At 38.7% G+C, this 24,580-nt stretch overlaps 1 protein-coding gene and 1 long non-coding RNA gene across 2 annotated transcripts in view; both read right to left on the reverse strand.

The window, feature by feature from the left end:
- Positions 1–1,294: 1,294 nt before the first annotated feature.
- LOC113540865 (uncharacterized) lies at positions 1,295–7,468 on the reverse strand. The gene is made up of 3 exons (XR_003404126.2): positions 7,384–7,468; positions 7,202–7,269; positions 1,295–2,392 (listed from the first exon to the last, which is right to left on the reverse strand). It is a non-coding gene; the product is annotated as an uncharacterized LOC113540865 (long non-coding RNA).
- Positions 7,469–8,258: 790 nt separating this feature from the next.
- The window catches only part of slc9a5 (solute carrier family 9 member A5), a 43,363-nt gene continuing 27,041 nt past the window's right edge, over positions 8,259–24,580 (reverse strand). The window contains exons 8-16 of the mRNA XM_026937748.3: positions 22,420–22,509; positions 21,460–21,530; positions 20,690–20,816; positions 17,002–17,093; positions 16,746–16,872; positions 15,756–15,905; positions 14,166–14,238; positions 12,178–12,309; positions 8,259–11,082 (exon numbers count right to left, since the gene is read on the reverse strand). Of these exons, the coding sequence (XP_026793549.3) occupies positions 10,571–11,082; positions 12,178–12,309; positions 14,166–14,238; positions 15,756–15,905; positions 16,746–16,872; positions 17,002–17,093; positions 20,690–20,816; positions 21,460–21,530; positions 22,420–22,509 (1,374 nt within the window). The 3' untranslated portion in view covers positions 8,259–10,570. The remainder of the gene's footprint in view (positions 11,083–12,177; positions 12,310–14,165; positions 14,239–15,755; positions 15,906–16,745; positions 16,873–17,001; positions 17,094–20,689; positions 20,817–21,459; positions 21,531–22,419; positions 22,510–24,580) is intronic.

Below are 24,580 nucleotides of genomic sequence, written 5' to 3' on the forward strand. Positions count from 1 at the left end.
CCCCAGCATCGGCATGGTAACCCCTTTCATATAACTAATAAATGCACATTAATATAAGGAAGCATAGTCCCTTGTGTGTGTGTGTGTGTGTGTGCGTGTGTTCGTGTGTTTCAAAGAACTGAATTAATAACTTCTTGACTATCCATAGCTCTCCTATGATGCATTTGACCATAGGTTATTAACCTTGGGGACAATTCAGATGGGTTACAAGAGATTTTTTTTATTTTTACCCAACTCTTAATGTATACTATCTGGCCAAAAGTATGTGGACACCTGACCATCATACCCATATTCATTCCCTCTTTGCTGTTATAATAATCACTCTTCTGGGAAGGCTTTACACTAGATTTTGGAACATGGCTGTGTGGATTTGTGCTCATTCGTCCAGGAGAGCGTTAGGGAGGTCAGGCACTGATGTCGGGCGAGGAGGCCTGGGCTGCAGTCAGTGTTCCAGTTCATCTCAATAGTGTTCAGTGGGGTTGAGGTCAGGGCTCTGTGCAGGCTACACCAACCTTGGCAAACCATGTCTTCCTAGACCTCATTTTGTGCACAGGGGCACTGTCCTGCTGGAATGCGTTTGGACTAGGCCTCCTGTGAAGGGAATTTGAAATGCTACAGCTACAAAGACATTCTATACAATTGTGTGCTTCCAACTTTGTGGCAACAGTTTGACCTATATTTGGGTGCGATGGTCAGATGTCCACAAACTTTTGGCCATATAGTGTATCTTATAGTTCTATGCATGTAAATTTTATTTATAAGATATTTAAAAATAATTAAAACTGATTTATTCTAATTAAAATAATAATAATTAAAACTGATTTATTCTAATTAAAATAATAATTAAAACTGATATTATTTTAATTATTTTAATTAATAATAATTAAAATTTATATCATTAAAAATGATAGCGTGTTATCATTAAAATTTCATTAGCCTTCATTCATTTTAGAACTCCCCTTCAGCCCATTGTATACCAGACTGTGTCCAAAACGTTCGACACTGGAGGAAACATTTGCCTTTATTTGCAACACATCCAACATGCTCTCATGTTAAACGAAATGGCCTTTTAGACCAGATGTGCAACAACAACAACATTTCCTTACTGAAATCATCTGTAGTGAAACGCACAAGCCTAGCTCTCTCATTAGACGATATGAGTATAGTACCTACTGTGGTGATAGATAACAGTAAACGTGTTTTATGTGTAAACAACAGCAATGAATTTTATTTAAGGTCAATTTTATTCTCAAAAGAAAAATCCTAACAAGACAATACAGTTCCAGTGCCTGTGGTGCTTGAACCCCTAATTAGAAAGATATCTTACATTCTGTGGACTGTGCACTTCTTTACAATTTTCGAAATACTAGGCTGTGTTGAGTAATAGCGAGTAACGTCTTCCCTCCCGCGTGCAGACACACGCACATACAAACATGGTTCCCAGGTGAAAATCTGAACTGGTAATTATCTAAACAGAGGAGGCTAGAACACAGGGCAGTGTTTTTATAACCCACACGGTACTGACAAGTGTAATAACAGGGTGCTTTCCTTTGCAAATATTTTTATTTCCCACACTGATCAAAACAATGTTCTCACTAAATCATGACTGACACCACCCATGCTAATCCACTGAGACATGAAGTCTCAACTCAATTAGAGGTGAGCGCAAACAGAAGGGATTAAAATAAGAAATGTTTCACAGTTCACCGGCAAAGAAATGAAAGGTACTCTTTCAAATAAAAAAATAAAAATAAAAAGTGTGCACTTATAATCATTATTTACAGTCTAAACCAGGGACATTCAACTTGTTCCAGCTACATAAATAGTCCTTGCTTATGGTTATTATAGTTACCTTATAACACTTAATCATTAGTGATTAGTTCATGGCTATAAATCAGACATGTCAGATTTAAGTGGTTATGTTTTTTTCACACTGGTGCTTCAAATCACCACTTCTGACTAACGCCACTGACTCTAAACAGCTGAGACAAATTAATGATTGAGAATAAATGCCTACTTCTCTGTCCAATCATCTTTAAATGTTCTGTTTCAGTCATTGACTTTATTTTTGAACAATCCATGTTATCACTTCATTAATCAGACAAGTGAGGGAAAATGGAAAAAAAAAATCTGTGGGCAGCACGGTGGCTGTGTCACAGCTTCAGTGCTCCATAGTTTGATCCCAAGGTTTCCAAGTTCTCCGTGTGCGTGTTGGTTTCCTCCAGTTGCCACTAAACCCTCCAAAAACATGCCAGTAAGTGGCCTGGCAACTTTAAATCAGTTCTCGATTTGAATGACTGGTGTCCCATTCAGGATGTATTCCCGCCTCATGTTCAGTGTTCCTGGGATAGGCTCTGGATCCACAGCAACTCTGACCAGGATAAAACACTTTCTGAATGAATGAACAAATGAAATCTGTGAAAACTCTCCCATTCTGAGCTGCCTTCAGCTAAATAATTTACATAAATGTGAATGTGATTGACAGCAACAATCCGTAACTAATGATCTCATACAGAAGCTGTGAAAGTTTGAGTTTAAAAAAAAAACCTGGAATCGCTCCACTATGACTAGTTTTTTTCACACATTGCTCAGTTCTGCTACAGTGTTTTTCAAGTGCATGGGTCATTCTGTTGAAATACTTCTGGATCCGCATCCAGACCAGGGTCCGCCAGATGAAGCTCTCCATGACAAAACCATGACAAATTACTTGGTTGCAATAATAAGCTTCATTATAATACCATTACTGCCACACTAATACAAATGAAGTCACTAAAGGTGTGAAGGTGTGAAATGGAAACATTCCTGTTTGTGAGTCTGCAGCAGAACAGGCATAAATCTCCCAACTCACTGCGCACTGACAATACAAACTATCCAGTAAGAATGTGAACAGGTTTTCCACACGGAGTAGCAATTTCCTCCAAGCCGATATGGAAGGGGAGTACGTGAACAGGAGGGTAAGTCTACAATTATACCCTAAAGAATAGGCTTATTCACGGTGAATATCAGGGATGACAGGCTCTGACTGGTCATATTTTGCAGGCTGATATACACTAAATGGCCAAAATTTTGTGACACCTGACCATCACACCGATATGTGCTTGTTGAACATACCATTCCAGATTTAGTTTCCCTTTGCTGTTATAATAAGCTCCACGCTTCTGGGAAGGCTTTCCACTAGATTTTGGAGTATGGCTGTGGGGATTTGTGCTCATTCAGCCATAAGAGCATTAGTGAGGTCAGGCACTGATGTTGGGTGAGGAGGCCTGGGGTGCAGTCAGTGTTCCAGTTCATCACAAAGGTGTTCAGTGGGGTTGAGGTCAGGGCTCTGTGCAGGACACTGAAGTTCTTCCACTCCAACCTTGGCAAACCATGTCCTCATGGACCTTGCTTTATGCATTGTCATGGTGAGACAGGTTTGGGTCTCTTAGTTCCAGTGAAGGGAAATTGTAATGCTATGGCACACAAGAACATCCTATAAAACTGTGTGATTCCAACTTTGTGGCAACAGTTTGAGGAAGACCCATATATGGGTGTGATGGTCAGCTGTCCACAAACTATTGGCCAAATAGTGTGCATAACTATCTGAAGTATGCTGACTTTAGCAAGAGTCTGAAATCCTGCCTAAGATTAAATTAGATTCATTGCAGTGTGGACAGTGAGATGAGGATATACTAAACTATAAACTACAGGCCAGTAAATCCATCAGCCCATCAAGCTAAAGGTCAATCAATGCACTGATGTACGCAATACAAGTGAGAGAAAGCGTCCTTCTTTTAGTAAATATTTAACTTAAAGAAAAACTCATTCCTTCATAAATATACATTTTAAAAAGTAGAGTAGATGGATGCCAGTGATGGAACCTGGAGTGCAATGACAGTCGTAGTGATGGATGTCAAAATATACAGGATTTATTAAAAAATCAAGTCAAAAATCAGTCCATAAAAAAAGAAGTTATTTTAACATTGAAGTATCAATCATCACCATGGTTGGAATCTGTAACTACAGTGTGCTGGCTGTTCAATGCCTGAATACTGAATAAAAAGATTGTTGAAACGCAGATTGAAATACAGAGCTTTTTCCTTGGTCATGAACAAATGGAAATAAGCTCACAGTAAGGTTATAATCTGTAATAAAGTTCAACTAGCTTGCACATTCCTATGAAATGTACAGCTATTTAAACCTCAACGTATTTTCACAGAGATTCAGGTTGGACGTAGCTGTATTCTGACCAGCTACAATGCAGTCGCCTGATATAGCACACAAATGCAGCTGGGGACCATTTAGATTGCTCCCAGATGAAGTGCTTGTCTGTAAAGTTATATTCAGTATGTGGTTAATTAGCACTGCAGTGCAAAGGTGAGGCAGAGCAGCAGGAAAAGAGTAAAATGACCTACAGAGCAAAACCCTGAACAGCTGGAAGTTATACTTAACAGTCAGCAAATTCCACACGACCATTTTAGAAAAAAAAACTGTGTTTTTAGACTGCATTGTAGGAAGGAGTAAAACATGACGGGGCATGCCTTTATAGGAAAATAATCCACAATGGGGTGGTGAGAAAAAGCCATACATGAAGCACAGTTACTGTTACCACCCAAACATGGATTATTTTCCTTTAACAGCAGGTCCTATCGTGTTTTATTCCACTTATATCACAGAAGTTTGCCAATTATTACAATTTTAATTTAATAATACTTAATATATTAAAATTTATTTTATTGTTAAATTTAATGTTGTGGAATGTCCAGGAGACAAACTAGTGCCTGTTATCACTTATAACAGCTCTAACCAGTTGGTCCCTCACCAGCCTTCTTTTTTCTTCTTCTCTCTATAAGTTAATAAGAAATAAGTAATTTTTTTTAAAAATAAAAAACAACAACAAAAACACAGCTTGTCATGATACCTAAAAAAAATGCTTATCCCTTACTGACCATTACAAAGTGCTGACATTGGAGACCCCTTCCATATATCTTAAATAATAACACATGATAAGCCTTATAATAGCCTTAGATTATGTGGATCATCCATCATGCAAGTCCCTGTGAATGAGCTGCTGCTATAGAAACAATAAAGTATTAGAAAGAGTGCATTACATATGGCACTATTGTAAGAGCAACTGTTACAGAAAATTAATCAACACCTTCTGATCAATCAGATTTGAGAATTCAAAAGTGCTGTGATATATATAGCTCATAATTTATTATACGTAAATGCTGGTAATCAAAAAAATCAAAAATTCACTGACTGCATGACTAAATAAAGAGTATAATATTAAACTGGTTCATGCATCCTTTCTACAGACAAACAAGCGCTTCTTCCAAAAGCATTTCAATGCAAACAGTACTCAAAAACAGGTCCTCACAAACTCTGTACATTTGGTTACACAACGCATACACCCTGAGGCCAAATGTGTGGAATGACACACACTTTAACAGGGTCAGCACACGCATTAGCCTTCAGGAAAGCTCATCAGTCAGTCAAGATAACAGAGGAATGCTGTCAGTAGCAGACTTACTTCAGGTTTACAGCATTCAACAGGAGTCACTCAGGCCAGGTACCGGAATCTGGTACCAAATGTTACTGAACATCATCCTGATGACTCTGAGCACTTAACCCTGCAGAAACACCTGTTACGATCACGTTCAGCACATCATTAGTTTTTTAACTTTTAAACGAATAAAGTTAAATTTTAGTGTAGATGTGTTTAGTTCTTTTTTTTTTTGTGTCAGACCAAAAAAACAGAAACTTTAATTAAAAATAAATTCAATCCTGTTTTGTATATCAGTTTCAGAGCCAATGTACCTTTTTTTTAAGTCACAATTTTTGCATTGTATTTTTTTTTCTTTTCTGATACCAGTAATGAAATCAATCATCCTTCCATAAATGTCTACTAAAAAAAAGAAAAAAAAAGAAAAAAAAAAAAAATCATCACAAACACTTTACTAGGTTAAACATGTTTTTAAAATTTGCTTATTAGTCTTAGATTACGTGGTGTGTGTGCCGTACAAGTCACTGTGTATGAGCTGTTATTATAGAAACAATAACATATTAGAAAGAGCGCATTAATATTAACCTATTTTTCATGTTACCGTCGGAACTACCGTCCGAGTCGTGCGGTTATACGAAAATAACACCCCTTCTGACCAATCAGATCTGAGATTTCAACCACACTGAGGTACAATATTCTATAAGTTTTCTCTAAGGAGATGTTTATTTATCATTTATGGAAGGAGTCTCCAGTGGCAGTGCTTTGTTACAGTCAGGAAATATTCCTCCACGGGACAATCTTCAGGATAGAGGACATGGTGTTTTCTTGGTGCTTTCTCAGTAACATGACAAGCTGCATTTTTTGTCTTAACTTTAAGAAAGAGAGAAAAAAAAAGAGGCTGGTGAGGCAACGACTGTTTATAGCTGCTATAACACAAGTGATAACACAAACTAACTTCTGTTGCAGACATTCTACAACTTTAAACAGAACTATAAGTGGTTAACAATATCATTCTTTAATAAATTAACAGTTGTAATTGTTCGCAAATTGCTGTGGTGTAAAAGGAATAAATCACTAGCTTGTTAGAAAATAATTGGCTTCATGTCAGACTGCATCACACCACCCAGTCATGGACCATCCATCCATTTGCTGTACATACACAGGGTAGCAGCGAGCCTGGAGCCTACCCCAGGGAACTTGGGGCACAGGATGGGGGACAGCCTGGATTGTGCTGCACAAACACACACTCCAGGCAATTTGGAAATGCCAGTTAGCCTACAGTGCATGTCTTTGGACCAGCAGAAGGAAACCAGTGTACCCAGAGGAAACCCCCAAAGCAACACACGCACACACGCGGCGGAGGTGGGACTCAAACCCCCAACCCTTCCTATAACAACACGCCACAAGTGTTTTATTCCTTACTTACTAAACCCTCAAATGAATCTAGAACCATTAGAAAACATACAGACAACACAATAAAATATAACTAATAATTATAAAGCACCAGGAAACAGGAGAAGCCTGTAATGGTTTCTAGAGCAGGTGCGCCTTCTAAAAACAGCAGCTACTTTATCCAGCAGTTAAATACTTTCTTACTTCTGCAAACAAACCAAAATAAAAATACAAAAATACTCGTAAATGTGTGTGTCCGTTCTAAAGTAACTTTATTTAGCTGTTTCGGTTTAAAAACAACAAAGTTATGTCGGAAAAACGTACCTGGAAACTTGACACCGACTGTTAGCTCAGTAGCTAACGGAAACTATCAGCCGGGATTGAGTCCGGATCTGCAGCATGACATGCACACAGTTAGGTAGGAAATGTAACAAGGTTTTATGGAAGAAAAACAAGTATTAAAGTAAGAAAAAAAATATTAAATATACTTCCTGAAAGTGGCTTACTTTGAAATTCGTCCTGCGAATGAAAAGAATAACTCAAAACAGTTGAACTTTTGTGCAGTGAGCGAAGAGGAGGGAAATATGCTCTCACGTGATTGGTTCATTCAAATCAATAATTCTAAATATGATTGGTTTAGATACTGTCAATCAATCAAAACCGAACTCCAATATCATTTTTTGGATAATATTTTGCAGTCACTTCACACACTGAAATTGGTTGCTGAATATGGGGGATTTATTTAATTATTTCAAAATAAAACAATTTATTTATCGATTTTTTGTTACTCTTTTGTCCATATTTCCAAATTATCAGTTTGTATACTCTTTATGATCAGGAAGACTTGCAAATAAATGTTTTAAGGTCCAGCAAACAGAGGCTCATTGGTGTGGCCATATGAAATTGAAATATGAAAGTCCTGCCACCTCATTTCTGACCCCAGATCACATCACTGAGAGGTCTATTGATTCTATGGAGAGATAATAAATCACATGTGACTCATTCATTCATTCATTCATTCATTCATTTTCAGTAACCGCCTGAGGTCAGGGTTGCGGTGGATCCACAGCTTATCCCAGAAACCCTGGGCATCAGACGGGAAAACACCCTGGATGGTACCACAGTCCACTGCAAGGATATCTAGGTCATCTTCATTACAATCATCAGAGTAGTTGTGTTTTAAACAAAAACCAGAGTAACTGTGAAGGTAATACAACAACTTGATGTGACCTTTAATTACAGCAAGAAACAATTACTGTTATTGTGCTCTTGCCCACCCTTTGCCCCTGTCTGAAAACCTTAACTTCCCACCACAGCGATTTGACATGCAAATCTAACATTTATCCTCTAACCGGTTACCTCATGGCTGGCCAAGGACTTACAGGACTGGAAAAGAGGCAAAATGGCACATTAGCACATAAATACAATGAATTCTCTTTGAGGGGCAGTAAAGGAAAGCCCTACCTGCACCACAGGGACTGTGAGAGTTTGAAGGGCAATGATCACTTCATTATTCACTGGAGTCCCCCTCCTGGGCCTCCTGGACCTCTGAAGTACAGGACAGACCAGCTGAGCTCTACTTAATGATGTCAAGAGAAAGATGTAGGGGAAATATAGACACACAGTCACATACAGAATATACAGTATACCACTATTTTTGGCTATGCTTCTTTGTGAATGTGAAGCTACAAACTTGTTAATATAAATAATCAATAAACAGACAGGACATTGATATTACTGTAAGAAAGCTTTCTTCTTTTATTAGCTTCACTCTTGGAGACTACCCAGGGTTGACATTTGGCACAGAGACTCTTCGTCTAATTTCAACAGAACACCCAATGGGCAGATCGTATGAAAACATTTTCAAGTGCAGTAAAACAGCCGCACATCTCATATATATGTGAATAAAAAACTCCCAAAGGGATAACTATCCGACAAACATGATGAGGTTAAGTGAGACAGCACAACACCGAACTAACTACTCTTCACTGTTTGCCAGGCACGACAGATATCAAGGCCCCCTTACACCGCACGATCCAGACTCTTTCTAAAGGCACAACATATTCTGAGAACACACTGAAATACACAAAAGAAGAGAAAAAAAAGAAAGAAAAAAAAAAAACAATAAGATAGCAGCTTAAACATTACCAAATCTGGGTTTTACATGGCTTTTGATCATGAGGTGCAAATCATAAGCTTTGCATATAATACTAATTTTATTTAACAAGCATAAAGGGATAGTAGCTCATACACAGGTTTAATGTGCTGTGAATCTTAGGTCTCTTTGGCAGTCCAAACTGCCACTATTTCAAATAAATATATATTTATGAATAAATATTTTTAACTCTTTTCATGTGCATTTGTATACTGTCACTGTGATTACAATAAAATGCTCATATAAGACATATTAGACTTTATCTGAGATTCCTAAACAGTGGATTTCCAGTACTGGATTACAGACAAAACACACAACAGCATGTGAAGAGACGGAGTCATTGCTAAACACACATAAACATACAGAGTGGGTGTACAGGACATTCATTTTGATTTTTTTACTCTACATACATACATGTTGGTCCTTCAAACTGCTCATTGTGCATTTGAAAATTTCACGAGTCTTCTTCAGTAAGTGCAAAGAGGAAAAACATCAAATAAATACAGTATAAGTGACATGGAATAAGACATTAAAAACAGGCTTATAGAAAGTGCTATGACAAGGTCCTCTAAAGAGCAAACTAGAGTAGTGGATCAATCCAGCAAACAGAACAGCTAGTCCGTGATTAGAATCACAGATCTTACATCCCCTCTTAACTATAAATTGCCGTCCTGCTCATGTGTTAAAGAGATCGTACTGCGTTTATGATGTGCATCTACAGCCACGGTGCCTATGAGCGTGCAGTATACAGTATATCCAGTTCACACATGCTGTGTATGTGGACAGCATTATTGAGCTGCCTGGCTTTGTGCCCCATAGCACATGAGAACGCTGTAACTCAGAGCACTGGTTCCTTTTGGTCTCTGAGCAGAGCTGGGGGAGAATGGACTGCTCTTTTCAGCCAAGAGTCATTCAGAAAGTGGAACTTGGACTCTTAACAGTGAGGTTTGGCTGGATTGAATGCCCCTTATTCTCTCGCTTTTGTTTTGCTTTTGGATGACTGGGAGGAGTCGAAGAATAAAGTTAAGCAGTTACGGCATAGCCAAATAGCAATCGGACATTCTTTCTCTTTCTCAGTTTGAAGTTTAAAAGTATTTTTCTAAGGTTTTTCAAGTTTGGGTTTGGCTTGTAAATGAAAGCCATGATTGACTGACACACCCAAAAGCCCCTGCTAATGTGATCTGCACAGATATATTCTGTGCTAATATCTTGACTTGCATTTGGAGCTCACAAAAAAAGAAGAAAAACACAAAAAGTGGAATGACTTTTTTCCATGTAAGAGGAACTGCCCTGTTTGTATAGGCACTGAGAACACAGGTACTGCTTGCCAGCAAGTTCTTTCTTAAGGTCCGATCTGTGGAGTGGTAACTTTCCCTCACCTCAATGCTGACTTTTTAAAAATGTAAAGGTGGAATTTATATTCATAAGAAATAAAGTCAGCATGAGGCTGTCATATTAGCCAGTGGCATGATTTAACGGAGGCCCCAAAAGCAGCAGATATATAAAGATATAAAGAAAGAGAGAAAGAAATTCCTAAACTACAGCTGTGTTGGTTTTCTGCTATGTGGCACACTGTTTGATGGTGGTGGTGTTACTAGACTCCTCAGATAAACACACGGATTCCTCCTCTTCCCAGAAGGCAGTGCAGCAGAGGGTGGGAGAGAATGGGGCAGCTGCCTCCTGGATAACATGAGAGGCTGCATTTCCTGTTGCTGCTGAGAGAGGGCGCTCTCATCCTCCTCATCTTTGCCTCCAGGGAAGTGGAACTGGGCTGAAGAGGGAGGCCGTGTGGGAGCGGCGAGTCTGGAGAGGGTGTTGACATGCGGGTGCTGCGGTTCTTGATGGACCGGAGGCGAGGCCAGGCTCTCCAGTGAGGAGATGCTCTGGTTCCAGGCCTGCTGCAGGTCTATGGGGATGATTTTAGTGGCCTCGCTGGACACACACGGAGGCAGAGAATCCACATCTTCCTTCCACGGCAGGTTTTTCTCTCCACATGTGGGAGATGGGGGAGCGACAGATGGGCTCTGACACAACTCTAAAACAGCTGAGTCTGTGGAGGAAAAAACACAAAAGAATAAAAATAATAACTAAAAGAATAATAACTAAAAGAATTAATTTGATTCCTGACTTTCTGCCTTTTTGTGCAGAACAATGAAGAGTTTTCCTTCACATGTCTAGTGACTGCTACTGCTGTCACTTGTGGACGTGCACTGTAAAGGTTTTTTTTTTTTTTTTTTTTTTTAGTTCTGATGAGAAACTGTAGTAGCCAAAATGTATAGCCCACTATAGGGATATATATTGGATTTGTTGCTTGACTGCATCATATATAATCTGCATAAATTTTTATCTTATTTTTTAAAGAAAGATAAGCTACAACATTATATTGCTTTATACCACAGCAAAGATGAATGCTTGAATCCAACTGGTCAGAAAGTGTGGATTATTTTAACAGCACAGCTTGGAAAGTAGTTCTGGCTGTAACACGAATGACAAGTTGATATCAATGTGCTTGTTCTAATATGTTATTATTTCTATAGTAACAGCTCATACACGGGGACTTGTGTAACAGATGCTCCACACAATCTAAGATTAATAATTTAGGGATTCAAATGTGTTGCTGTTTAACAAAATAAAACGTATAATCGTTAATGTGGTGACGTTTTTGTTAGGAGACAATTTTTTAACATTTACGGAAGGAGTCTCAGTTCTAAGTGCTTGCTAAGATTTACGGTGCTTTGCAAAGTTTCCGAACACATGAAAATTGTACAGGACAGAGATGTTTACGCTTTCTGGTATTGGTAAAACAAGCTGCATTTTTGAGAGCGAGAGAGAGAGAGAGAGAGAGAGAGAGAAAGAGAGTGTTCTGATCCAGCAAGAGAGAGAAAGAGAGAGAAAAAGGCAGCTACAACATAAGTGAAACCAGAAACTAACTTGACGTGTCACACATTAATAAATTAAACATTGTAATCCTTGGCAGATTGCTGTGGTATAAGCAGAATAACACACTCCAGACCGTGCTGTTATACGAAAAGAATGCATTTCTGTGGGGTAGCGGCATCACACCCCCCCCAGCATGGATTATTTTCCTGTGACAGCACAGTCTGTCATGTTATTCCTTATGTATTTTGGGGTTTTCCTTCGTTACCTGATTTGGGTCGTGCCTTTGGTGTTTCTGAACCCCTGTGGGCCACAAAGGTTATCCCAACATCCTCATCCTTCTCTGGCTCTGAATGCTCTCCCTTCTCCTCCCCAGGCTCCAGTGGCATTACCACAGGATCTATAGATACACACATATATAAATTGCCAGAGTTAGGGGTAGGTCATATGGCAAAATATCATATATATATAAAATATTTAGATTGATAACAGCATGCCAGTAAAACAGTCGTGCCACATTTAAAAAAGTCCAATGACATTTCCAATGATGCTTTTACAGTGGATTCAGAAAGTATACAGATCTCTTTACTTGTTGCACACTTTATTGTGTTATGGATTTGATTTTGAATGGATATAACTGACATTTTACCCATGAATGGATATAACTGACATTTTACCCATAAATATACACTTAATCGCCCATAATGACGAAGTGAAAACATGTCTTTAGAGATTTTCGAAATTTAATTAAAAATCAAAAACTGAAATATCTTATTCACAAAAGTATTCAGACCCTTTATTCAATACTTCATAGAAGCCCCTTTCGCAACAACTACAGCTACAAGTCTTCTTGAATACATCTCTACAAGCTTTGCACACCTGGATTTTGGCAGTTTATCCCATTCTTCATGGCAGATCTTCTCAAGCTCCATCAGATAGGAGATAGGATCTCTCCACAGATGTTCAATGGGGTTTAAGTCTGGGCTTTGGCTGGGCTACTCAAGGATATTCAGAGACTTGCCCCGAAGCCACTCCAGTGCTGTTTTTGCTTAGGGTCATTGTTGTACTGAAAGGTGAATGTTGCCCCAGTCTGAGTTTGTGTGTGCTCTAGAGGAGGTTTTTTGTTCAAGGATGTTCCTGTATTTGGCTGCGTTCATCCATCCCTCCACTGTTACCTGTCTCCCTGTCCCTGCCGCTGAGAAGCACCCTATAGCATGATGCTACCACCACCATGTTTCGCCACAGGGATGGTATTAGCTAGCTGATGTGCAGTGCCTGTTTTTTGCCAGACATGGTGCTTGCTGTTCTGCCCAAAAGTTAAATTTTCATTTCATTAGACCAGAGAATCTTTTTCCACATGTTGACAGATTCTTTTATGCTGTCATATGCTTTCTTAACTAACAGTGGCTTCCACCTTGCCACTCTGCCATGAAGGCTTGATTTATGGAGTGCTACAGAGATGACTGTCCATCCAACAGGTTCTCCCATCTCTGCACAGGAATTTTGGAGCTCTTTTAGAGTGACTGTTAAGTTCTTTCTTACCTCCCTGATCAAGCCCCTTCTTTCCCGGATGCCCAATTTGGCCGGACGACCAACTCTAGAAAAGTTCAAGGTTGTTCCAAGCTTCTTCCATTTCAAAAAAATTAGCTGTCCTGGGAACACTCAAAGCCTTGATCCTTATTTATCCTTGCCCTAGTCTATGCATTTTGATAATCAATTTGATTTGTTTGTTTGGCGATTAAGTGTAGTTTGATGGGTAAAAAAATGGCAATTATATCCATTCAAAATCAAATACACAACACAATAAAGTGTGCAACAAGTAAAGGGATCTGAATGCTTTCTGAATCCATTGTATCTATAACATAGTATTATTTATCCAGGAAATGGAAGGACAAAATTGTTTTATATATTATTATAACCTAACATATATTCATTGCATATAAATAATGTATATCAACTGGTTTCACCTACAAACTCAAAAGCACTTTGCTTACTTTTGTTCAAAATATCCTGTTTCTCTGCAAAATTATATATTATCTCATCATATTGTCCAGTCCTACCCACACTAGACCCACTTCCTTTATAATGTATACTTAGGTGTTTGGGTGTTAGGCGTTTAATTACACCTTCATGCTCATCCGTAAGCATTTTCCAACCATGCGCTAGGTGAAAACAGCAATGATGATAATCCCTCACTGCACATAGCACACTTGTGACATCCATTATGATTTGAAACAATAAGAACATGTATATCACCTTTGTCTTGCCAGCTGACATTTCTTCTGGGCTTTTCAACGGTTTCTTGCTCCTTTGCATCTGAACCTTTGCGCTGTAACAGTATGAAAGGTGTGGAAGTGACAGATTATTAAAGCTATCAATTAATATTTTTTAGCAATTTATGTTTGAAACATAGCAAAATGTAAAGGCCATTTGTAAACTGAAAGAAAAATTCAAAAAGTTCAAATCTTCTGTCAGTTTGAGTTTAAGGACAAAAACTCAAACAGGTAAGAAGAAAATTGTTTTATGACTTTAGTTTCACATTGTCTTAAATCCTTCTCTACATATGGATTAGGAGGCTTTATTATTCATATTCTGTGAGGTAATAACCGCAGTCTTGACACTGCCTTTATGTAAGAGTAGGGACAGAATGCACTTGCTTCAGCTACACAAATATAATGGTCCTTATTCAAAGTTGTGTAGAAACTAGTGGAGATTTGAGCACCACAACTTACATAGATTCATGAAACCATTGTATGAAAACAAGCAGTGATTTGAACGCAGATGATGAATCAGATTCAGCTGCATGGACGCAAACTCCCACCCACAATTTTATATGTCATATGCATACAGCATGCCCCAATTTACCTTAATATACATCTGAATTAAATCATACATGGCCCAATACTGGGAAGTTGTTGTGACAATGAGTCAATAAAAGGAAAGCAAACATTTATCCAAGATCTGAGTAAAGACCAAAATCATGAGGAGGGGAAAATGCCGAGATTGAGGTGCTGGTTCCCAAGGCTGCTTCAAGTAAATGTTATTTCTGATATTCTCATGAAGGTCATAAGAAAGGCATACAAATTTAAAACTCAAAAAAAAAAAATAATAATAATAACTGAATATAATAACTGAAATCACGAGTATTGTGTAGGAGTGTATAGATAATTATGGTAGCGTAATAAGTTTATTTTTTAATTTTTAAAACGGAATCGTTTTCAAAATTACCTGGTCCGAGAAATTTATTTGTAGCTAGTTTTAAATAAATCTTAATTTATAAATATAGCTGAGTAAAGTTCAAACCTTGAACCTTCATCTGGTGCAGCTCAGAGGTGTTACATAAAGATCCTAACAGTAAAGCTCCATTTATTGTTATCACTTATGCTACTCTAGTTATTCTAGGCTACTTTCTATAATTACTGATAATATTGGATTATGTAACCTCAAATCAGGTATTTTTCAGGCTGTTAAAAAAATTTACACTCCAATTTTACACACATTCCAACCAGATGTGGGTTTGATCATAAAGACATGCCAAAAGATGAAACTGATGAGTACAGAAACTGATGGTGGAATTCGAGTGTGCTTATTTATCAGATTTGACTGAACAGAAGTTGATGAATAAGGGCCATGTACGGCAGATCATTATCAAACACGCTAAATATAATGTGCAAGCTAACCTCTCTTGCTCACTCTCTCTCTTTTACCCTCACACACACCTTTTCCTCTTTAACACCATGTAGCCCTGTGCCAGGCGTGACTAAAGAGCTTCAGCCCTGTGCCTTTGCTTTTGACCCTGCACAGTAAGAGCAGAAGCAGATGGCTGAAGCGATGCTGAGCTCTTGCCTTTTTCTGGCTGCGGTCCTTCTTGTGTCGTTTGTACTGGGTGGATTTGAAGGACTCCAGGCGGCTGCGCATGTTTCTCTGGAACACCTCCCGGTCCTGCCTCTCCTGATCGCCTGCTGTCATGAAGTGACGACTGTAGTGAGACTGGTACTGCAGGAGGAGAGAGAGAAGGATTACGGTTGGTTCTGAGTACAGAATTTATATACATACAATACTGCAGCAGAATCCAACAGAATGAAATAGGTTTTAGTTCCATGAGACACGAAAGACACCTGTTCTTTAGAGACCTTATGATTTTGTTTGTAATTAGAAATTCGTCATGTATCTTGGTGCACATCAATATTTGATTCTACAGGCTACTAATATTTATGTATCCAAAGGCAAAAGTGGCATATTTGAAGATTTAAGAGCTCATGTCCGACTTTTAGCTGCTTAGCCCCTTAATCATAAGACCCACTTCTGACACTTTTCACCCTTGTGTTACTTGATAAGGCCTTTGAATAAATGTATGTCAGCCTATTGTGTCTACTGTACAGTGTTAGATATTCTCTCATATTATTATTATTTGTAAATTTTATTATTATATTTCTTGCCATCTTATTGGTATGTGTGTTCTGGAAGCTTCATACCAAGTCAAATTCCTTGTGTGTGTGAGCACACTTGGCAATAAAAGCTCATTCTGATTCTGATTCATTTATGAGACCTTATTTATAATTTTACTGATTAAATATATATAAAAAAAGTACTTAAAGTCTTAAAAGTGATATTAGGAGACATTTCATTTCTTAATTTTGGACCAGCAACATCCGAGTCACTCTTTTTTGCGGCTAAATCTCAAAATATTTGGCAATATTTGTACATGCAATACCAAAATACCGTTATGTCATAACCTTATAAGTTTCAAGAAATTAGTGCTATATATTGAAGAAGCAGTTTCTAACATAAAGAGGATTAGTGTATGTTTGTCTGTGTGTATGTGTGTTTGTATACCCGTCTCCTGGGTTTGTACAGATTCCCAGCCAATACGTGATGTGTTTCTGTTTCCTCCTCGACCTTTGCACCAGGGTTTGTGTCAATCACCTGAAGATCCAGACACACCCCACTACCATTCTCTCTCCTGTAAACACACACACATCAAGGCAGCAATAATATTTTTGCTGTTTTTACTGTTAATATTATTGCTGTCTCTTTCCACACAGCTACAGCACAGCATATAAGCACATGTCAGCTTTTAGCTCACACTCACAGGTAGTTTGTAACGTTGGTCACCTCTGGAAAGGACGTTCTACTGGCCATAGAAGGGAGCGAGAGTCTAGCAGAGGTCAAAATGTTTCCACCCTGTCACAGGGAGTGATACAGTAATCACACATGTTGGTCATGTACATTTATTCTGTGTGTACCAAGTTATAAAGTTTATAGTTTAAGGCTCTTAATTTGGAAATCAATTACTACTATTTGTAGTATCTTGCTGAAATGGACCAGTCACTGAGATGGCAGTAATATTAATAATATGAGACCTGCATCTATGCCCTACACACACAGACACACACACACACACACACACACACACGCAAAGATCACTCAGTCCTGGTATATGACTAGCTAATCATTCCTGACAGGACTAAAGCATTTTAAATCATTATGTGTCTCTGTCTTCTCTCAACACATGAATTAACCACGCTCAGAAACATGGACATCACAGTCAGTGATATCCAAGAGGCCAAGATCTAATAATACCACCGCAAATTCATAAATGAGCTTTACTTTCGCAAGGAAGCATGTGAAATAATATCTAAAAATGAAATCTGAGGATTGTTGCATGCAAGCGTGAATAAAGTGGTTTTCCAAAAATATTGAAATGATTTCCTGACCCTTGTAGTCCCCAGAAAACCTATTTTATATCTTTCTTTCCCTTGTCATCAGGGTGGTCAGGAAGAACGATGAAAGAAATGACTTTCACCATCCCTTCCAACTGTGCTAATTTTAGCGGGATAACTCCAGTCAGGAAGCTGAGCGCCACGAAAACTCAAGGCTCCAGGAAATGACATTCCTAAACCTCACGAGCTGCATGACACTTTCTGTTGAAGGCTACTGAAACCTCATATCCACCTCACACTTCCCTTAGCACAGCTTGCAGTGTGGTGCTTCATATGATATAGAGGGTTACAATTTGTTTTAGGTATTCAGCAGAGCTTATTTGAATATAACACCATGCTTGAATTTAGGAGAATGTCTGCAGAATGCTGATCTTCCAAATTAATTGTCATTGGTCAGTGGAAACAAACAGTGAATATAAAAAGTCTAGACAGCCCTGTTAAAATTGCAGGTTTAAAATGCAAAAAAAAGAAACTAAGATAAATCTCATCAGATCTTTTTCCACCTTTAATGTGATATAACAAAGAATAAATTGAAAAAATGAAAAACAAATAAAAACATTTAGAAAAAAACACAATAACCTGGTTGCACACCCTTTTATAATGGGGCATGTGACTGTGCTCAGAACTAACCAATCACATTCAAATTCAACCCTCGTCCCTCCAAATTATGCTTCAACAAAAGGACAAAATGAAAACTTATCAGGAGGAATGCCAAGAGACCCAAGGCAACATTAAAGGAGCTGCAGGAATATCTGGCAAGTACTGGGCACCCTCTGTGTGTGACAACAATCTCTCGTCTTCTTAACACGTCTGGGCTATGGGGTAGGGTAGGGTTAGAAAGAACATCCAAGCCCGCCTGAATTTTGCCAAAACATCCCCACACCCCACACCATGTGGCAAAATGTGTTATGTTCTGATGACACCAATGTAGACTTTTTTTTAGTCATAATTATAAAAGATATGTTTGGCACAAAAACAAGACAGATTATCGCCCAAAAAACACCAAACCCACGGTGAAGCACGGTGGTGGCAGCATCATGCTATGGGGCTACTTCTCTTCAGCTGAGACTGGGCTCTCTAGCCAAAATACAGGGAAACATGGAAAGTTCCAAATTCCAAACTATTTTGGCAAAAAAATCCTGCAGGCCTCTGTTAGACAGCTGAAAATGAGGAAAAATTTCACCTTCCAGCACGTTAACAACCCAAAGCACAAATCCAAGTCAATGCATGAACGGCTTCAATGTTCTGAAATGGCCCAGGCAGAGCCTAGATCTAAATCCTGTTAAAAATCTACGGAATGAGTGGCGTCCCCCTTGCAATCGGATAGGGACATTTTTGCAAGGAAGAGTGGAATAAAACTGCCAAATCATGCTGGTAGACTCTTAACCAAAAAGAGTGCTGTATTACAAGCAAAAGATGCTTTAAGTAAGTATTATCTAAGGGGTTTTCCCTATGTTTCTATTTGTTTTTCACTTGAATTTGTTAGCTGTTATATCACATTAAAGGTGGAAGAAGATCAGACATTATTTATCTTGACTTCATTTGTTACATCACAAAAACCTGTTAATTTTAACAGGGCTGTGTAGACATTTTTACATCCACTGTATTTGATGTGTCTGTGTCTGACATATACTTTTTTAGTTTTGTGTAGTTATTAGTCTGATGTTACTAACACATAATATGAGTCTCACACAAAATCTACCAATCTTCTGTAATAGCTCAAAAATTTATATTTGTGATATCATGAAATGATTTAGGCCCCGCCCTCAAAAGTTTCAAGGCAGAGGTACACTTAATAGCTAGACATGTTGAGAATTTTATTTCCACTTCACCATTTAAAGCAGATTTAATGTATGATGGTTTGGGCATGTATTTCGTAACAGATTTTGGGTGAACTACATTTCTAATACTTGTTAGCTACATAACCTAATAGCTTCAGTGCAAAAGTAAAGAAATGCACATGCCTTATTTGATTGATTAGACTGGGGGTTATGTGGAAAATTGTGTAACTTAGCCCAGTGTTAATGTCCAGAATGTTTATCAGGGCAAGAAGAGAGAGAGAGAGAGAGAGAGAGAGAAACTCATTAAACTGTCAAATTAACTCCAAAAAGGAAACACCAGCCTGCCAATTTTTCAATAAAACACAGACAGAGTAGTTTATTGTTAAAGAGATCAAGTGTAATATCAGTATCAGGTGGAAGTGATTTTGTGGGACTGACCATGTGAATCAGAGCTTTGCTCTTCCCTGTAATGAGTCTCCTGAAGTAACTTGTTCCCCTCAGAGGACTAATACTAAACGTGAATACCAGCACTGACACTGATATCAGCCTCCTGAGGCCTTCTCTCCCTCTCTCTCTCTTTCTCTCTGATGTCAGCGTCCGCGATCGGTATCTTGCAGTGCCCCTGTTCAGGTAGCAAACTCATGCAGTGAGCCAGGGGTGGCAAAGACACTTTGGCGTCAGTGTGGACAACAAAGGAAAGGATTATACTCTCATCTCCGGAGCCTGAGAGACAGAGATCACAGAGCCTGGGAGATTTCAGAGCCTTCTTTTACTTCTCAGTGATAGACGGTGATATGCTCGCCTCTCTAGAGCTCAACATCTCTAGTCAGCTCCAATTAGACATGGAAAAATCAGTCTCTGTTTTATCCTCTTCAGAGCCAGAGAGAGATTTTATAATCTGACATATTTTTCTTCTTTAGAGTCAGAGAGCGAGAAAGACAGAGACACACACATGCACATTCGATCTATTATAGGTCTGTACATATATTATATATATATTAGTACATATGTACATATATTATATATATATTAGTGTTTCGTGTTTCACAACTGGTGTTAAAAATAAACAAGGCTGATAACAGGTCAGTGATTTGAGCTAACACATGGAGAGAACAGAAGACCGCAAACGGCATGTTGATTTATTGGAGCGGAGCGCCACTTAGTGGTCATGAACCACAATGCAGCAAAATTCACATTAACGTGTAGGGGGTCAACATGAAAACTGCTGCCAAAAGCTGACTAAAGCTGATAGGATATTTATGTATAGGATATTTACCTGGTCAATAACACTGATAGCGTCTCTGATGTTGATTTTCTGGTACGCCTCCCACAGCTCGCTTTTATGGTACACAGATTTGCGCATCAACAGTTTACTCAGATAGTTTTTGTCAAACTGTTCCCATCTGCAAAATAACAATGCAAACAAGGTCAAATTCTGTTAGTATTTGTGTTATTCATTGATGCAGTGCTCTTTAAAGAAATACATTAGTGTTTTTTCAGTCTAAACTTCATCTAATATATATGAAGTGTACATGTGTTTTCTTGTGCTAAGAAAAGAGCAGAAATATTGAAACTTGATTTCAATGGAAGTCTAAGAGACACTGATGGGCCAAAAACGTTGAAACAAATCTCCTATTTTGGCAAAACACTTTGATGAGTTCCTGTGTTTAAGGCATTACACATGAAAACCACAGAATGACTTCTACTCTATTGCTCCATGTTAACGTTAGACAACATGTTAGGACATTAGATAAAGTTACATAAGAGCAGGTTTGGTAAGACAATCTCCCATGTCTGTCTCATCATAAGACTTGTTAAGAAGTGTAATGGTTGTAGTTTTGAATGTGTATTATATTATAGCAATGTAAAAACTGCTCTTAGACTTGTCTTATAAGTGTATTGAGACATCAGGTTTGTCTTTATACAGGCAAAATAAAAAAGGACATACAATGTGACTCAAACATTACTAAACATATTACAAACTAATTCAAGATTGTAAATAAGGCAGTTAGAGTTAAATTACTATTTTATTTAAAAAGCACTGACTTGTCCCTCCAGTGATGGTAACCATTCAGACCAGCAATGTCTTCCACTGCAGCTAGAATGTGGTCAAAGGCCTGAAAGAGAGATAAAGATTAACAGACAGGAAATGCACAGTAATAAGAGTGCTTGTCATAGCGTTTGCATCTGCTCCAACCTAGAAGATCTACATGACATTTCAATGTTACTCCATATTGGTTTAAATCAAACAGCACGAGCTCTCGAGTGTCACATCCTAACAAAGTCATAGCCACTCATGGCCGTAAGTCTAAGAGAACATAATACGCCTTGCTGTCTGGGTAGGAAGAATTGAATTTTGTCTTGCCTGTTGGTTACAGAGACACTGGCCAATCATGGGCTTCTGTTAGGCAAGTGTGATGTTGTATGAACAGCAGTTTGAAAAGCCCATGTTTGGGAAAATGCACGTGTAAGCTCTCGCCATTCCCAAGAGTTAGCTGTCATATGGTGTGGTAGAACTGGCTAATGGGTGAAAACAGACAATTTCGAAGATGAGGGAAAAAAAAATCGAACATCTTCAGAAGCTTTGTCATGTGAAAGTTTTTCTGTTTCTAATAAAAATACTGATGGGCTTTCTCTTTTGTCATGAAGTGATGCCCAATCTGTGTTTAGCAGTAGTTTTAAGCATGAGGTTTCTCTAAGCCTGCATGCAGGAGGGAGTGTTGAAACCCCATCAATATTTCCTACAGAGACAGAAAAAGAGCGAGAAGACGTGGCTTCTTTCTCACGCTATGCATGTGTGTGTGTGTGTGTGTGTGTGTGTGTGGCTAGGGGCACAACACACTGACCAAAATAAGCTCTTATGATTAATTCATTGGTCTGAGATAGTAAGATCAGTATCACCACTATGCTGTAAGGCACAAATTCCACAGCAAGGTCAAAACTACTGGGATACAAAAAGAAAGAAAGGTAGGGAGACAGACAGCAGTTTAACATGCACTGACTCACACGCTCATGGATCTCTTCATTAATGGTAGGTTTTCTGTTAGTGCTGCGAGGAACCTTGAGCCATTTAACCAGAGGCTTGATGGTCAGACCCTGCGTGATGGAGGGGAAACACACAGGAGAAACACCACTCAGACAATGAATGCTGCCATTCTCTTTCACGACAGTTTCTGAAATAAGATTTAGTTTCACTCAATATTTCATCTAACTTTAAATGTCAGAAATAATACCTGCTCATGCTCTGGCAGTTTCGTTGAAACATAGTACTCAATTTTTAGTAAACAAAGTAAAACATTAGAGATGTACTTATCCTGTGCTGAGTAATGCTCTCAGACTGACACAAGTCTGTTACACTAGATACTTTTTCTGATCTTATACACTAATATACTATTTACACACTGTGATGACTGACAGTCGTCAGCCTAGTTAGGATTACATCCATCTTCCATTTCCTATCTTAAGCACCTTATTAGCTGGAGAAAAGTCATGTTTAAAAAGCAACCTCACAGCAAAACTTTTTGCAAATTTTGCAAATTATTTAAAGTAAAAAAAATATGTATCAGGTATCGGCCAATACTCAGATAGACTCTGACATCTGCCACAGTAACAATCATAAAAAAATGTGATTGGAGCAATCATGTTATTAGCAACAAGTTAAACAGCCACATGGAAATAATCTTATTCTGTTTTTATACATATAACTCAAATTGAACTGTTTCTCTGGTATCTTATCTAGTATCAACATTTTGTTCTGAACAATTTACCAGGAATAAAATGTCAATATTTGGCAATATGTATTTGCGATTTCTGTCCAGAAATGATAACACAATCTATTAAGTGCCAAAGAAAATATCAAAATGCAATAATTAAGGAATAAAACCCTTTAGGGGAATGCTAATATACGATACTAATCAACGTCATTGTGGTGTGACGAAGCTGAGTAACTGTTACCAAGCTGGTTATTTTCCCATAACGGTATGTCTTGAAATGTTTTATTCCTCTTACACCACAGTAATTTACCAGCAATTACTTTTTTAATTTAATAGTGAACAACACATTGTACTTTTTATTCATTTATAATCACATTTCATGTTGTATAACAACTAACAAGTTAGTTCATGTTATCAGTCACGTTATAGCAGCTATAAGCAGTTGTTCCTTCATCAGTATCTCTTTTTCTCTCTTTCTTGAAGTGAATAAGACTTTTTTTTCTCTCTTTCTTGAAGTGAATGTAACTTGTCAATTACTTAGAAACCTGAGTTTCTAAGTAAGTTCAAACTGCACTGTCCTGAAGTCCTGACTGGATTCAAAATCACACAGAAAATCAAAGTAAAAAAAAATTAAATTACAGGCTGATCCAACTTGCATGAATTTCATCATAATATAATAATGTTAGTCAGTAGTGTGTATGGCCCCCATGTGCCTGTATGCACTCCCGACAACATGTGGGCATGCTCCTGATGAGATGGAGGATGGTGTCATGGAGGATCTCCTCCCAGATCTGGATCAGGGCATCAGTGAGCTCCTGGACAGTCTGTGGTGCTACTTGGCAGCTTCGGATGCTCCGATACATAACGTCCCAGAGGTCCTCAATTGGAGTCAGGTCTGGGGGAACGTGAGGGCCAGTCAATGGCATCAATGCCTTCGTCATTCAGAAACTGCCTACACACTCTGGCCACATGAGGCCTGTCATTGTCATGCCCAAGGAGGAACACAGGGCCCACTGCACCAGCATAAGATCTGAGAATTTCATCCCGGTACCTAACAGCAGTAAGGGTACCGTTGGCTAGCACGTGGAGGTCTGGGCAACCCTCCAAGCATATTCCTCCCCAGACCATGACTGACCCGCCGCCAAACCGGTCATGCTGGATGATGCTGCAGGCAGCATAATGTTCCCCACGGCATCTCCAGACTCTTTCACATCTGTCACATATTCTCAGTGTGAACCCGCTCTCATCCATGAAGAGAACGGGGAGCCAGTGGCGGACCTGCCAATTCTGGTGTTCTCTGGCAAATGCCAATCAAGCTGCACAGTGCGGGGCTGTGAGCACAGATCCCACTAGAGGACATCGGCCCTCATGCCACACTCATTGAGTCTGTTTATGACAGATTGGTCAGAAACATGCACACCAGTAGCCTGCTGGAGGTCATTTTGTAGGGCTCT

The sequence above is a fragment of the Pangasianodon hypophthalmus genome, chromosome 25 (assembly GCF_027358585.1).
Source record: "Pangasianodon hypophthalmus isolate fPanHyp1 chromosome 25, fPanHyp1.pri, whole genome shotgun sequence".
Classification (NCBI taxonomy): domain Eukaryota; kingdom Metazoa; phylum Chordata; class Actinopteri; order Siluriformes; family Pangasiidae; genus Pangasianodon; species Pangasianodon hypophthalmus.